This window comes from Parasteatoda tepidariorum, chromosome 4, assembly GCF_982258835.1.
Source record: "Parasteatoda tepidariorum strain Cologne lab strain chromosome 4, Ptep-v5.0, whole genome shotgun sequence".
Classification (NCBI taxonomy): Eukaryota; Metazoa; Arthropoda; class Arachnida; order Araneae; family Theridiidae; genus Parasteatoda; species Parasteatoda tepidariorum.
The window spans coordinates 121,949,989-121,965,913 of record NC_141758.1 but is presented as its reverse complement, the minus strand read 5'-3'; the positions used below and the strand labels follow the sequence as shown (position 1 = coordinate 121,965,913).

The 15,925-nt window shown below is 32.1% G+C and overlaps 3 protein-coding genes across 3 annotated transcripts in view; all 3 read left to right on the top strand.

The window, feature by feature from the left end:
• The window catches only part of LOC107445183 (uncharacterized), a 176,879-nt gene that overhangs the window by 98,201 nt on the left and 62,753 nt on the right, over window positions 1-15,925 (top strand). Inside the window, exon 2 of the mRNA XM_043050878.3 lies at window positions 10,344-10,471. Within this exon, the coding sequence (XP_042906812.1) occupies window positions 10,438-10,471 (34 nt within the window). The 5' untranslated portion in view covers window positions 10,344-10,437. The remainder of the gene's footprint in view (window positions 1-10,343; window positions 10,472-15,925) is intronic.
• Window positions 919-1,506, top strand: LOC107445186 (uncharacterized). Its single transcript, XM_016059532.2, has one exon. The coding sequence runs from the start codon at window positions 919-921 to the stop codon at window positions 1,504-1,506; it is 588 nt and encodes a 195-aa protein (XP_015915018.2).
• LOC122271065 (uncharacterized) lies at window positions 4,789-5,301 on the top strand. Its single transcript, XM_043050875.2, has one exon. The coding sequence runs from the start codon at window positions 4,789-4,791 to the stop codon at window positions 5,299-5,301; it is 513 nt and encodes a 170-aa protein (XP_042906809.2).

Below are 15,925 nucleotides of genomic sequence, written 5' to 3'. Positions count from 1 at the left end.
ATCTATTTAAATAAGTTAATTAATGACTAATCAAATACTTTTCTTTTTAACATAAGGAGGGCTCTGGAGTTGGAGAAAATTTTGCAGGAGTAGGAAAAATGTGCACGACCTAGGATAGTTAAAAATAGGATCGTGTAAGTTTAACTAAATTAATTTGATTATTATTTTAATTTAACTGCTTAAGATAGAGTTTTTTGATTCAATAGTTTCTAGATCTTACCCTGTTTTGGGTGAGTAGTTGATAGGGGGGGGGGAGAAAAGACTGACCCCCTATTCGTTGTTCTTGACAATGAAGCAAAGTCCTAATGAAGAGGCTTCAGATAACCTTTAGATAGATATTTAGGTGGGTCATCGATTGGTTCATACTTCTAACCAAAGAAGATTGGTATTTAACTCTTAAGGACATTTAAAAAGTATTTCCTGGGGTGTTAAAGTGGATAAAAAGGAGGTAAAAGATGTCAAAGAGTGGATGGGTGTTTATAAAAAGAAACAGTAGAGATGCTGATTTAATTTTGAAAGGTTGGAATGGTAAATATTGGCTTCTTTCTTAATTTCACAATGCACGTTTCAAGACTTAGTGTTGTATATTAACCAGGGCTCGAGAAAACTCAGAAATTTTACCCGTTTTACTTGTCTAACAATGTACCCGTCCTCCCTTGAAAATAACCCGTAGCTTCTAATTAAATAAAAATACAATTTTCTCTTATTTATTACAAACATTTATATAAATTGTACAATGAATTAGTAGTTACTAGAATTACATTATACAGTAATAAAAGAAATACTAGGTTACTAATAGAAACCTTCCCTTACAACTGGTGACCTCAGGACGTGATTACTTTAACAGTGCGAAGATTTTATTTGGATTAAAAAAGGTTTGTGCATCACCATTATTTTCTGATTATCTTTATATTAAACATGGAGGAAAGAACAAACGATAATTTAAATTCATCAACTCAGGATGTGAACTTAGAAATAAACAAAGTAGCAGTTAAACCATCAATTTTTTGGCGACATAAACCTAAGTTATGGTTCTTACAACTTGAAGCACAGTTTGCTAACGGCAATATTACTCGTGATTTAACTAAGTATAACATTGTCGTTGCCTCATTGGACGAAAATGTCTTAGATTTTGTAGTGGATATCTTGTCAAACCAGCCAATTGATGGAAAATACGACGCTTTAAAAAATGCATTATTAAATAGATTAACAGATACTGAAGAAGTCAGGTTAAAAAAGGTGTTAACTGAACTTAATCTTGGCGATAAGCGTCCATCTGACTTGTTGCGGCGACAAATAAAAGGTTTGGCTGAAAATTCCATTTCTGAGGAATTATTAAAATCACTTTGGCTACAGAGATTACCACAACAGATTCAAGCTATATTATCTATTAGCTCTGATTCTTTGGATAAAATTGCAGAGATGACAGACAAAATTATTGGTATATTTAGCTCAGCAGAGTTATATACAGTTGATAAAGTATCCAGCAAAACTTTTGAGCATTAGTAACGAAAAAATTATTTCATTGGAGATTAGTATTGCAGAATTAACTAAGAAATTTGATACATTCATCACAAGGAGTAGATCTCAAGATAAATCTGTAAGAGCTCGAGACCGTAGCAGTTCGAGATCCCAATATTCTCGTTATAAGCTATGTTGGTACCATTATAAAATCGGCACATCACTGTGTTAAGCCTTGCGAATTTAAAAAACCTACAAATGCTTCGGAAAACTAGTCAATTGAAGAGGCCAACGACTACGGGCAACCAAACTGCCGCCTCTTCCTTTTTGACAAGTCAAGCAAAAGGCACTATTTTATTGACACCGGTGCTGACGTGTCTCTAATTCCACCGCCAAAACCAAATAAACTGTTCCCATCTGATTTTAAACTTTATGTTGCAAATTCAAGTTCAATCAAAACTTACGGCAAGCAACTTATCTATTTAGATTTAGGATTGAGAAAACGTTTCAAATGGAATTTCATCATAGCAGACGTCTCAAAGCCAATAATTGGCGCAGATTTTCTTAAGGCACATGGACTTTTGGTAGACATTAAACAAAAACGTTTGCTTGATCCTTTAACATCACTAACAGTTTCAACTAGAATAATTAAAGGACCATCTTCATTTTCAACACCCTCGATAGTAATCATCTAGATCCAGATATTCATTCTCTACTGCAAGAATTCAAAAACTTATTTTCAGAAAAAATGGAACTGAATAAAGTTAACTTCAACCATAATGTCACTCATTCTATTGTTACAAAAGGTCCACCCATAACATCTAAAGTGCATAGATTGGCTCCAGAGAAATTAAAAATCACCAAATCAGAATTTGACTACATGCTTGAGCGTGGCATATGCCGACCATCAAGCAGTCCTTGGTCAAGTCCATTACATCTGGTCAAGAAAAAAAAATAGTGCATGGAGTCCGCGCGGAAGAAGTTAAACTTCGCAAACTGCGACGTTAATTGTAGAAGAATCAGCAGTCGTAGAAGAATCACTAGTTCTATTGAACGACTCTTTTTCCTGCTCCGCTCGCTTCCGTGCTCTGTAATCACGATAATATTGTGCATTTTTCCCTCACGAACCAGTGGAAGTGCTTGTGGTTGCCTCATCGTCTCACCCTGGAAAATGTATTTGTATTAATAATGTATGTGAATGCGTCATGATGTAATTTCAAAAGAGAAACAATCAATTGATATTCACCGTCGCATTGTCCGTGGGATTGTTTTCACTCATTTTTTACAATTGTTATCCACTAAATTTGAAAATAAAAAATTCTACCCTATTAAATTATATGTGTATCAAATCAAACTAAAAAATTATTTATAGAAAAACAATACTTTTATGACTTTTATTATTTTTATGCTAGTGAGAACCAAAACAATATGGAAATGAATGAGGGAAAACTAGATCCTACCACGTGACTTCCCGGCCAATAACAATTTAGCGTTAAACGTTTAACGCAACCTTGTTGGAATTCGTATAAGAAGTATAACTTCAAAAATGGCGAATGGAGACCATGCGGGGACTATCGTGCTTTAAATGCAGCCACATTAGATATCCTATTCCACACCTACATGATTTAACACACCAATTAGAAGGTTGTACTGTATATTCCACATTAGATCTCCATCGAGCTTATCATCAAATTCCCATGGAACCAGCAGATATAGAAAAAACAGCTATTAGTGCGCCATTCTGACTGTTCGAATTTCCTTTGATGACTTTTGGACTTCGTAAGGTAGCGCAGACATTCCAGAGATTTACGCACGCCGCTCTTCGTGGCCTAGAATTCTGTTTCGTCAATCTGGATGACATACTAATTGCATCGCGTTCTAAAGAGGAACATTTACAACATCTCAGAACAGCTTTTGAGAGATTGCAACAATTTGGATTAAGATTAAATCTCAGTAAATGCAACTTCGCTAAGCCAGAGGTGAATTTTGTCGGTCACACTGTTTCTCTAAAAGAAATTCTCCCGGCAGAAGAAAAAGTCAAAGTCATTGAAGATTTCAGCAAACCCAAAACAGTCAAAAAACTTAGTAGATTTTTGGGAACTATAAATTTCTACAAAAGATTTATTCCTCAATCGGTTCAACACCTACCATGCTTAGATGATTATTTAAAAAACAGCAAAAAGAATGATAATCGAACTATTGAATGGTCAGACGAAGCTTCAAGTGCTTTTACGAAATCCAAAGAATTGTTAAAATCTGCAGCAATTTTGTCTCACCCAGTGCCATCTGCTAAACTTGCCCTTATGGTAGACGCTTCCAATATAGCGATAGGTGGAGTGGTGCAACAACTCGTCAATAATGATTGGCAACCGGTAGGTTTCTTTTCTGTTCGACTAACACCTTCACAAAAGAATTATAGTACCTATGATCGGGAACTGTTAGCTGCATATTCATCTATTAAGCATTTCTGATATGTGTTGGAGGGTCGAGAATTTACGTTATTCACTGATCACAAGTCGCTGGTATACGCTTTCCGACAAAACTCGGAGAAAGCATCACCCCGACAACAAAGACATTTAGAGTAGATTAGCCAATTCACGTTAGAAATTCAACACATTTTAGGAAAAGATAACATGGTTTCAGACGCTCTATCAAGATTGGAAGAAATAAGAATTACTTCTGAAATTGACTTTGAATCTTTAGCCAAAGTGTTAAAAGATTTAATGAAATGACGAAAACTGTTCTTTGAAATTTACGCTAGTTCCTATTTTTGGCTCTCATTATATTGCGATACTACCACAAAAATTAAAAGGCCATTTATTCCAGTTAACTTTAGAAAACTAGTATTGAAAAGTGTTCTCTCACATCCTGGAATTAAAGCTCGATTAGTTACATCGAAATTTATTTGGCCGTCAATAAACAAAGACATTATCGATTGGACCAAAAGTTGTTTGAAATGCCAGAAATCCAAACTTTCTAAACATCACAAAAATATCCTATAGTTGGTCAACGACTTCAAGAAATTAATCTAGACCTGAATGGACCTTTGCCATCATCAGAAGTTATTGCTTTAAGATAATTGATCGCTACACGCGAAGCCATTCCTTTACCTGATATTCGAGCAGAGACAGTTTCTGATGCTTTATTGAAAAATTGGATCGCGGTATTCCAAGCGTAATTACAACTGATCAGGGTGCGCAGTTTGAGTCTCAATTGTTCCAAGAACTTTCAAAGTTACTTGGGTTTAAAAGAAATAGAACTACTGCATATCACCCTCAAGCTAATGGCTGTGTAGAACGCTGGCATCGTAATTTGAAAGCAGGCATAATGTGCCATGAAAATCCAAGCTGGACAAAGTCACTTCCGATTATTCTACTTGGTTTACGCACAACCTTGCGAGATGACTGTCAAGCCACCCCAGCAGAACTCATGTATGATGAAAATATAAAACTACCATATGATTTTTTTGAACATTCAAACATTGAAGCGCAATCAGAATTCATTCACAATTTAAAAAGCACCATGGAAAAATTAAAACCCGTCCCATTTCGTCATCACTCGAAGCAGAAACCATTTATATTCAAAGATTTAAAAACTTGCTCACACGTATTTGTCCGTACTGACAGTGTTCGACATAGTTTGCAACAACCCTATCATAGACCCTATAAAGTTTCAAAGAGAACCGATAAAATGTTCACTGTTAAAATGAGGCAAAAAGAAGTTAATGTATCGATAGATAGAATAAAGCCCTATTTTTCGGACATTTCTACAGAATCACCTTTACTGGTTGAAAAGAATTTTGGGCCTATTTCATCGTCTACAATTTCTGCTACAGAGTGAAGCTCAACGGAAACAAAAGAGTGAAGCTTGTTATTCCACCCCAAGTGACTAGATCTGGACGTACAGTGCGCATTCCAGCACGTTACACATGAGGTTCTTCATCGGGGGGGGGGGAGTGCTGTGGTGCTCAAGAGCAATAACATAACAAGCATTTATTTTTAGTTTTATATAAAATGCGTTGCTAAGACAACTCAATAATAATTATTATCTTGACGTTCCAGACATTGGGATGTAAAAGTATTAATGGTTTATATATTTCATATTAACTTGTAAATAACTGTGTATATTAAATGTTGTGATGTCTCCAATTTACTTCGTTTTTATTTATCCAAAATCGCACATAGTAGGAACATAGAAAACCTTCCCTTGCGATACTACAAACCAAACATTTTCCTTGACAGCTTATAAATGTCAAAATGGAATTTGCATATCTAATCTAAATAACCCATTCTATCTTCATAAATTTGACTTTTGTTTTGACTTCATCTAAATAGACAAGCGGGACCCAAAATGGAAGAAGTATCGCTTGAAATATATGTAGTGACAGGTGTTGCGTGTAGCAGCATCTTGTTTACAAACTCTCGATATGAGCTCAAAATGCATCCGAGCAACGAACCATAACGATGGGTAAATGATTTTCTAAATTAAATCTCGCCAAAGATGAATATTTACGGCACTTGTTTGAGAGTTTTTATTGAAGACTCCTAGCCTGCATAAATTAGTAACACGATGAATATTAATCATTTATGTATGATAGAGAAACTGTCCTTGATCTTTGAAATTGATTTCTTTTTTTTCACACTCTCCCTATATTTTGTTCAAACTTTCACTCGTTCATAAAGTACTTTTTATTCATCCATTCAATGACATTTTTCTGAACTTGTAGTGCATGACACTGGATGTTCATACAGTTTTTTTTTCCAAACACTAATTCATTCATTAAATAAGGATGAAAGAAAAAGGAAAAGGAATTTTCTGATAGCGTTAGTCATAGTTTTAAATGTTACTATAAGTTATTCAGTTTTTCACGTATTTTAAAAACAACAGCAGTGATAATTTCTAACTTATATTGACTAACTATTTGAACAAAAAAAAAGAGCTAATTGCTCACATTGAAATAGTTAATTATTTTATATTCGCTGTGTCAAATAAATTCAATAAATAACATTACGTGTGGACCACGTCATCCAATTTATATTTTTATACTTGTCTGATACCAAGCGCCTTTTTTTTTGTTCCCATTCCTACTATTAGTTCACCCTCTCCCTATATATATATATATATATATATATATATATATATATATATATATATATATATATATATATATATATATATATATCTTGTTCAAATTTTAGATCATTCATAAAATACTTTTTATTTATCCATTCAAAGTTCAAATACACTTTTTTAAGACTTGAAGTGAATGACACTTGATATAGTTTTTTCACTTATTCATTCATTCATTTTTAATTGGGGATTCATTAAATTTAATTCATTCATTTATAGGGGAGGAAAATTTTTTATTATTCAATAAAAAGTAACTGAAATAAAATTTGTTGACCTGAGTAGGAATTGAATTTTTGAAGAAAAAAAAATGTCTACTACTTGTTAAAAAAGTAATCTTAGTGTTCATAAACAAATGTATTCTGAAATTTTATAAAATACGTAAGGGTATTAAACGATTGTAAATCTAAGTGATAAACTCAAAAGTTTTGTAAAAGTCATATATAAATGTACAAAAAATGTGTGAGATACATCTGGCATCAAAATAACCGATTGTTAAGGAACTATCGTAATGAAAAGAAAGATTTTTAAGAATGAAAAGTTATAATTATTTTGATAATAATCTTATTCAGTACTGAGATGACGAATTTTATCCATGTTAAGGTTTTAGCAATGAAATGCTCGGACAAACATTTTTCTGTGATTAACCTGATTAAATATTGAAATTCAGAATTTAATTTCACTGAAAAATGTATGATAAGGAAAAACTATTCACACTCTGCGTTGTTCTGCGGATTTCTAATGAGGTTTCGAATTCCTTTGCTTGTTAATCTAAATTTTTTCCATCTGAAATCATTGTGATACCAAATTATAGTCATAAAAATCACAGCATAAGGGAACATTGTAGCTTTATTAAAACAAAACAATATTAAACATTATTTAAACGTTATACATAATTTACCCAGATTGCAAACTTTCATTTTCTTTCTCTCTTTTTTTAAGAACATGGGCCCTCATCTTTTTACAGTAATTTCCCAAATGAGAAAGAAATGTTTCTTAAATGTTCTAAATATTAATAATTTTTATCTCTTTTTTCAACTTTAAGGAATTTAAATCAATAATAATTCATGAGAATGTTTTATAACTTTCGTTGAACAGCCGACCCGATTTTGGGCTTACGACATGCCCTCAGCCTTGTCATCAATCCAGAAGACAACTCCTGGACCCCAAGAGGAACCATGGAGGACTTTGTAACTCGACAGATTCAACCCGTCACCCTTTACTACAAGGGGAGTCCTCGACTGGCGGGGATAGAACCCACGACCTCTTGGACAGGGGCCCAGTGCCCTACCAACCGTTTGTCTGAAATATTGCAGGGTACTTATAGAGATTTCCGCAATGAGTAAGGGGGGTTACCCCCGTTTTCACGTGATATTTGAAGGGAGAAGTTGTAAACAACAATCTAAAATTTTCCATTTGAAATCATTGAAAAGTTTTATGATATTCAATCAACTGCTGAAGAATTCATTAAAACACTCTGATTTTAAACTCATTTTACAGAGATGTTGAATAGGCGAGATTTTCAAGGTTCAAAACGACACTTTCAAGCAAAATTTTCCGAGTCAAGTCATTGCACAATTTCAGAATAACTGTATATCCTAATACTATTTCAAACCTATATCATTGCACAATTATGCTGAATTAACCCAATAAGTGAAATGATTGCCCAATTGGATGCCACTGAATTTACCTAATAATGTTTCCAAGTGAAATCACTAAAGAATTTTATGATACTGAATGAATGTGACAATATTTTCAATTAAAATCGTTGCGCAATTTTGTGATGAGGAATTATTATAATTTTTCCAAGTGAAATAACTGCACAATTTTATGATAAGGTCATATAAAAATCATTATCTACTGCATTAATGTTGCAGTCCAAATGACTCTAAGACACGCACTTTAAGATTCTATGTGAAATCTTAATAGTATACAGCTTTTGTTTACTTTCGTGTTTCAATAGGTTAACATTGTCATGTCAGTACGTTAAATTTAAATACAAATAGGAAATATATAAAAAATCTCCCGAATAAAAACCCATTGCATGTATGTTTAAATATAAAAGTATTGCATACAAACTCGTTCAAAACATGTTATTATAACTACAGAGGGTCTAATTACTATAATCTACTGATATACTGATACATGATGTAATAAATATTCTATATTTATATAATATATAGTCTCATTTATCCAATCATCGAATTTCTATTGTCTCATTCAACCAATTCATAAACGAACGTAAGCAAGTGTAAACCGGTTTCAGTCGCGTAAAAGTTGCATACCTTAATATTTTGCAGAAAATCTAATCATTTGGCCAACAGGGAGTGTAGGGTGACCCGGGGTAATTCACGATCGCTCTGTTTCTGGGGTAAATAATGATCACCTAAGTTTTATTTTAAAAAAAAAATTTTTTTTTAAATTTGAGACATGGACAAGAATGCTTGTACACTTTACTAAAGTATAACTACATTTACTTAATAATAGTTTTTTGTTTAATCTAACTAAATAAGTATCTTTTAAACTGCTTTCTGTATTTTCCATTTCAAAGATGGGTTTCAAAATGTGCACATTTCTGCAAAGATCCCCTTCCTTCTCTTAATAATAAATATTTTGACTTATTTTCTTCTTCTTTGATATAAAAATAGAATTAGCTTTTGTTTAATTGTTTCATATCTACTGTAAACATTAGAATTGATTATAGGAAACTATATCAAATGCTGCCCCCTACAGATGGGGTAATTATTGATCACTGGGGTAATTCCTGATCATTGTCATTTCTTCTTATAAATAGTATATAAAATAACTAATAAGTAGCTAATTGTACTTTCTTAAAAGCAGTTCATATTTATTAAGTGGAACAACTATAAAATATATTTTAACTGTCATTACAAAAAATTTTTTTAACTGTATACAACACTGTATTCTGATTTGCACCATCTCTTATTTGTTTTACCTTGCTTCTATCTTAATTTTATGTTTGTACATTGTTAGAATAACTTTTAAGTTTATAAATTAGCCTAGTATAAATATGGTGAGAAATTATTGGCCTAAAAATGATACTAAGCTTCTAGAAAGCAAAATTAGTGAATTTCGTTTAATGATTGAAAATGAAACTTTTCAGTGTGAAAGCTGCTGCCAGAGCTGTTGAGTTGACATACCTTACTTAACTTTACACTTTCACTTAATGAAGTTAAAAAATCCAGCAAAAGTAACCCATGTGGGAACTCTCTTATATTTCAGCAGAACATGAGAATGAATTGGCTGATTGCCTACAATGTAAGACACGATGCAAAGATTTTTGGAAAATTTAAAGTGTTTATCTTTCTTGCTTTTAAATAAATTGTTTTATTAGATGCTTAAACATATCTTTTTTGTTTATTTGTTTGATCTTGATGTCTTATTTGTTAATTACCATTATATAATTATTTTTAAACAGCCCCTATACAATAAAAACTGGTGATCAGTAATTACCCCAGAAGTGATCAGTAATTACCCCAGAAATGATCAAGACCAGGGGTAATTCCTGATCACTAAACATTTAAAATCTTTTAAATTCTAATTGGATTTTCAAACAAAAGAAGGTGGCATAGGACTCATCTCATATAGTCTCAAACTTCCAATAAATATTAAAATTTTATCTTAAATAGTTTTTTCACGAAATAGATGTTTGCATTTTTTGATCAGGAATTACCCCAGGTTACCCTATATTTTCTTTAAAACATGACTAATATTTCTTTTCTCTTTTTTTCCAGGGTGTGATTTGGTGGGAAAATTCAAAACATCGATGAAGCGTTTCGTCCAAGAGGTAGAAATAGGTAATGCGAAGTGCTCCTAGGCCATCCAACAATGTTCTCTTACATTCTCCCTATTCTCACCGCAGGTTAGTCTCTCTCTCGTCAAACGCATTACACATTAAAAAGAATTAAAAAAAATCATTCCAAACGAGTGATGGAGAAAAGGAAAATTCTCCCTCTCTATTCTTCTCTTTTTTTTTTGTCTCTCACTCTCTTCACCCATCTTTTTACTCTTCACTCTTACATTCTTACACTCACTCTGCATTCCTCAGTTGAAATCGAGTTAAGCTATGTTGCCAGACGGCGGAAGTGACATTTATGAGTTATTATCGTTTTCGTTCCGAAATCGGTAAGAAAAATCGTTTGCATTTTTTTTTTTTTCAAAAGTGCAAACGATTTCGCTTGTAAAAGTTGGAAATTTTCTGCCACTTAAATCAATTGTGTTTCAATGTGATTAGAAAATATTTTGCACTCTTTAAAAAAAGGTGTGGAGTTTGCAAAATAGGAAGCATTTTGAGAAAAATTGTAAATAATTAGAAACTATTAACGGATCGTAAGAGTTTTTGCTGAAACATTATTTTTTTGTTAAAGTTATCTTAATCTTTTTACTTGATAAAGAAATGTATAAATTATTTGTTTTTATTCCATTACAATTTCTTCAGGATCTACTTTGTTGGCAAAAAATGCTGATCCATCGGAGAAAACTTTGAAACTTCATTTGGTAAAATGAATGCTGATGATCTGTGTAAATTTATTTAACTTCTAAAATGATAGTAAAAGAAAATTGCCATTTAAAAATAGCTCGATTTTGACTTTGGAAAAAAGTCTCTCTCATTTCAAAGGAGAATTGGTTCGTTTATTCAATTCAAACTTAGTTCATTCCTCACATTTTTAAAATGAAGTGGCTAGTTTCAGTTCTTTTAGTACGTAATATTATATTTATATTTGTTCTATTTTTCTCAACTACTTCATAGTGTCAACTATTCTGCTGTTTAATAAGTACTAATTTATAGAAATTTCGACATAGTTTGATTTTCGGGATATTTAAGTGATTGTATGAAACGAACCGAATTTCCTAATAATCTTTAACTTTAACTTTGACCCCACTTTTTCTTGATTTCATATTCGCGGTGAAAACATCTCGGAATGTGGCAATCTCTGTCATTTATGAGAATGCAATACACACTCCAAAAAGTTTTCACTTTTCTCAATCTTTTTCCATCTCCATCACTTTTTTTTTAAATAGCTAGCGGCTTAGAATAATATAGACAGTTAGAAAATATCGACAAAAAATAACATTTAAGGAAATAAATAAACTTCTTTAATCCTTTTAAAAGGAAGTGCTACTCCTCTCGCTTTGTTACTCCAGTTGGACATCCAACGCATGTGGAAAAATATGTTTATATATTTGTTAGATGAAATAATTTATGGCAATAAAGAAATTTTTGAGGGAGCAATATTATTTTGGTATCAAAATTGCAGAATGAAACTTTTAACATTTTTTTATTTATTTCAAAATGTCCTATATAAATTTTTAATAACGAAAATGGTGGGTGACATAGGGAGCAACTGAAACATTTTCTGCGGCTTACAACATCGATCCACAAGACGTAACAAGAAACTAAATTCTTCAAACTAGAATGTTTTTCAAAACACGAAGTAACCCACAAAATAAAGAGACTCTTGAGACTCAGTTTTCAATATATTCCACAACAATTAAGAAATAATATTCCTGCTTTTACGAACGTAAAAAGAACCATCATCCTATGAATTTCATCGAAAAATGATAAGAAATTCAATTCGTTTATCTCATTAACGGTGATGAGGTTTTCATTATTCTATAGAAAACACTGTTTTTCAAGATTTTATAAAAGCTTTTAATTTATTTGTTGTTAATAATGCACTATTTTAATGGTGTCACAGTCAGCTATAGTGAACCCTCAAGGTGCACTCTATCCCTACTGCAAACAATTTTTCGAAACTCTTCTCTTTTATGACACATTATTTAAACAAATGAGCCATTAAAAGAAATACAAAAATGATTAAACAATATGTAGTAACAAAAAATGCTTTTATTTATTATGACTCTTCGCTTTGTGTACAAAACATTTAGAGATAGTCTTTATTTAGGGAAGGGAAACTGAGATAGAAGCAAACAAGAGAAAATACTTATGGCTACATTCCACTCAATCAGATGGTTTCAAAATTCGGTATTTGTATTTTATGTAGAAATTTCAATATGACCCAAAAATGAAGAAAGTAAATCAGTGGAAGATAGAAAAAACTACATAATATCTCATCTCTTTTTTTGGTTCACTATATCCGCAAAAAATAATATTATATGTGCATAGCGAGGCAAGCAAGCGAACATTTCATTCACTCTATCCGGGAATTCACTATAAACCACGTTCGCTATAACGGGATTAGACTGTATTTGAATTTTATTTTAAAACCAAAATGTAAAGAAATACATACACATATGCGTACATTTACACACAGACACACGCGCGCGCACACACACACACACACACACACATATATATATATATATATATATATATATATATATATATATATATACACCGAAGAGCCATTACATTATGACCACCCTCGATCTATAACAATGGGCTCGCCCAGGTTTCCATGGTTTCTCGCCCAAGAACATTGTTTTCATGGGGCACATTAGGACCCATAATCCTCATAGAGCAATCCCTGACGTCTGTAAGCTACTTGAACATAGTTGCAGACCAGGTTCACCCATTCATGGCAACAGTTTTTCCCGTGGGGGATGGTGTTTACCAACAGGATAATGCACCATGCCCTAAGGGTCAAATCGTCGAGGAACATTCCAGTGACTTCAGAGTCATGTCTTGGCCCCCAAATTCACCTGACCTTAATCCAATAGAGCATTTGTGGTCCTACTTAGAAAACCAAATTCGTGTTGCCACGCTACCCCCTCGCAATGTGAGGGAATTGCAGGACCAGTTGGTGAGCGCTTGGTTTGTCGTCGGCCTTCTGAGCCCAAGTTTGCGGGTTCGATCCCCGGCCCAGACACCGGATTTTCGGGATGCAGAAAATCCTCAGCGGCCATGTCGTATGATTATGTGGCATGTAAAAGATCCCTGGAGTGCCTCATTGGCTCTTGGCATTTCCGGCAAAATTAAATTCCTAGTGCACTTTAGCATCCAAATAGAGTTTCGGTGCTGCCATCTAGTGTGGCAGAAACTAGACGTCCAAATTAACATGACCAACGGTATCTCACCCATAGTGGTGGTCCTGAAAGAGTGGATACCACCTCTGGAGAACGCACTGGGTCTGATCATCGGCAAGACCGATTGTGCAGCTCATTGGAAATAAAAGTAAAAAATAATCTTAGAGCTAGTGAGCTCCTTCACTCGAAAAATCCTTATACGCTACTAAGTTAATTTCAATGTGTTCCAGCCAAAAATTATATCAACTATTAAAATCCTTAAAACTAATTCCTCTTTAAAAAGTTAAAATTTTTAGTCAATAATAAGCTATTATTAATAGAAACATTTTTCAATGGAAATAAAGGATATTTCATAGAAAAATTGACTGATACGAAATAACAATTTTTCTTTAAAAAAACAATCTCTTCTATACGTCTTTCATGACTGCTATTTTTTTGCTCTTCGAATACACTTTTTTATATACTTAAAAGGCACAATGAATACTCATCTTTTAATGAATAAAAATCATTATTATTTAAACTGTATAAGTAAAACGTAATGTAGAACACTTTGTTTGTTGATGCAAACTATTTGTTTTTAACCATTCAGTTCTTCGCAATTTATAGCTCTTTGTTTTAGCTTTTCGTTATCCCCGTGAGAAAGGAATTCATAAATTGTAAACATGTACGTTAACGCTTTCATACTTATGACAGCTCACACACTTGAAAGTCGGGCTGTCACCGTTTAAGAGAAATATGGATGAGTAAAAAGTGCTCATGAATGAAATGCATCCTTTTTACGTAAAATTTAAAAATAGTTAAATTTTAATAAAATTGAATTTCTTTATAAAAATATTTTATCGCATATATTGTGTTTACTTTCTCCTAAGTTTTGAGTAAAAACTTATTTTGTTTAAAACTGGGTCTCGAGAAGTTATTACAATGTTTGAAAACTGCATTTTCTTATAGTAGGTCCCTTAACTTAATCCCTATAAAACTATAATTTTCTTTTGCAGCAAGTTTTATTTAATTTTAAGAAAACAATAAATTAGTATTTATAGCATATCCAAAAAATAAATTTAACAAAATTTTTGCACTAAATCTGCATAATAAAATGAACTATTTGAATTATTTTATCTGCAAATTCCAATGATAAATTATTAACTACATATCAGAGTAAAGAAAATTCTACAGACGTTAAAAAGAACAAAAATTCTCAGAAGAGAAGATTTATTTTAATCTAAAAGTATGTAAATTAGTTTATGTGTTTCAATTAATTAAATTTATTAAATAAATGTTATACGGTAAGGAATCATTTTAATCTAATTTCAGTCTCTAACAATGATTAAAAAACGTGAAACTCAATGAGAAGAATGGCATCGTAGTTTAAGAACAGAAAATTAATGAAATGTAAGAATTTCCGAAGGATTATAACACTTTTATAAGCGTTTTACTAAAAGTTCGAATACAAATTCAATTATTTCATTTCTCTTTTTTTTATGTACTCTGAAAGGGGATATTTATCGGTGTTATTTTCGAACGGGCACTTTATTATAAATTAAGATTAATTAATTTTTCTCGAAATGCGTGTTAATTATTCATTACATTTCGCAGAGAAATTTAAAAAAAAAAAACAATCTGGTTGAATATCGATTCATAGAAATGTAAAGACGAAAGAAAATTTAAGAAATGTTCGTTTGCTTTAAATATTTTGAATGTATTTACGTTTCAGTTTAGAATTAATATCATTGAATTGTTTAAACTCACGTTTCTATCTATAAGTCTTAGAAGATTGTTCTTATTTGAAAACAATATAAGCTTTTGTAATTATATATTAAATAAAATGAAATGCTTAGGATTATATCAGAAAATGGACTGAATTTTTAATATTTATAATTTCGAAACCATATTTCACATATTTCAACAAATGATATGCGAAATTAAGGGAAAACATTTCAAGTTTTTTTTTTCGGTTTCATTTCATCTGTCATCTTTTTCCTGACACGCATTTTAACCGTCAATGATGCTCTACAATGGCGTTCCTTAAGTTTTTTGGAGTCAAAAGTAGTGTTTTGGCACAACCCCATAAAATTATATCTCATGACGTTCCCAAGATACTGATTACAATCCACTGATGCAAAACACGGTGAACGTGAATCGAATTTGATTACAAATGTATTGTTTGTCTACACTAGAAATACATAAACAACTAAAATGCACTTTGTACCAAAAGCGATGTAGATAATTCTTAGAGCATCAAGGAACACCGTAAAAGTTTTCTAATACAATATCAATGAGATATGATAGACATAAGTGTCAGTTAAGTTATATTTACGGTACAGTTACAAAT

Excerpts from the sequence above, each read along its gene's own strand:
- LOC107445186 (XM_016059532.2), top strand. The coding sequence starts at position 919 with ATGGAGGAAAGAACAAACGATAATTTAAATTCATCAACTCAGGATGTG.
- LOC122271065 (XM_043050875.2), top strand. The coding sequence starts at position 4,789 with ATGTGCCATGAAAATCCAAGCTGGACAAAGTCACTTCCGATTATTCTA.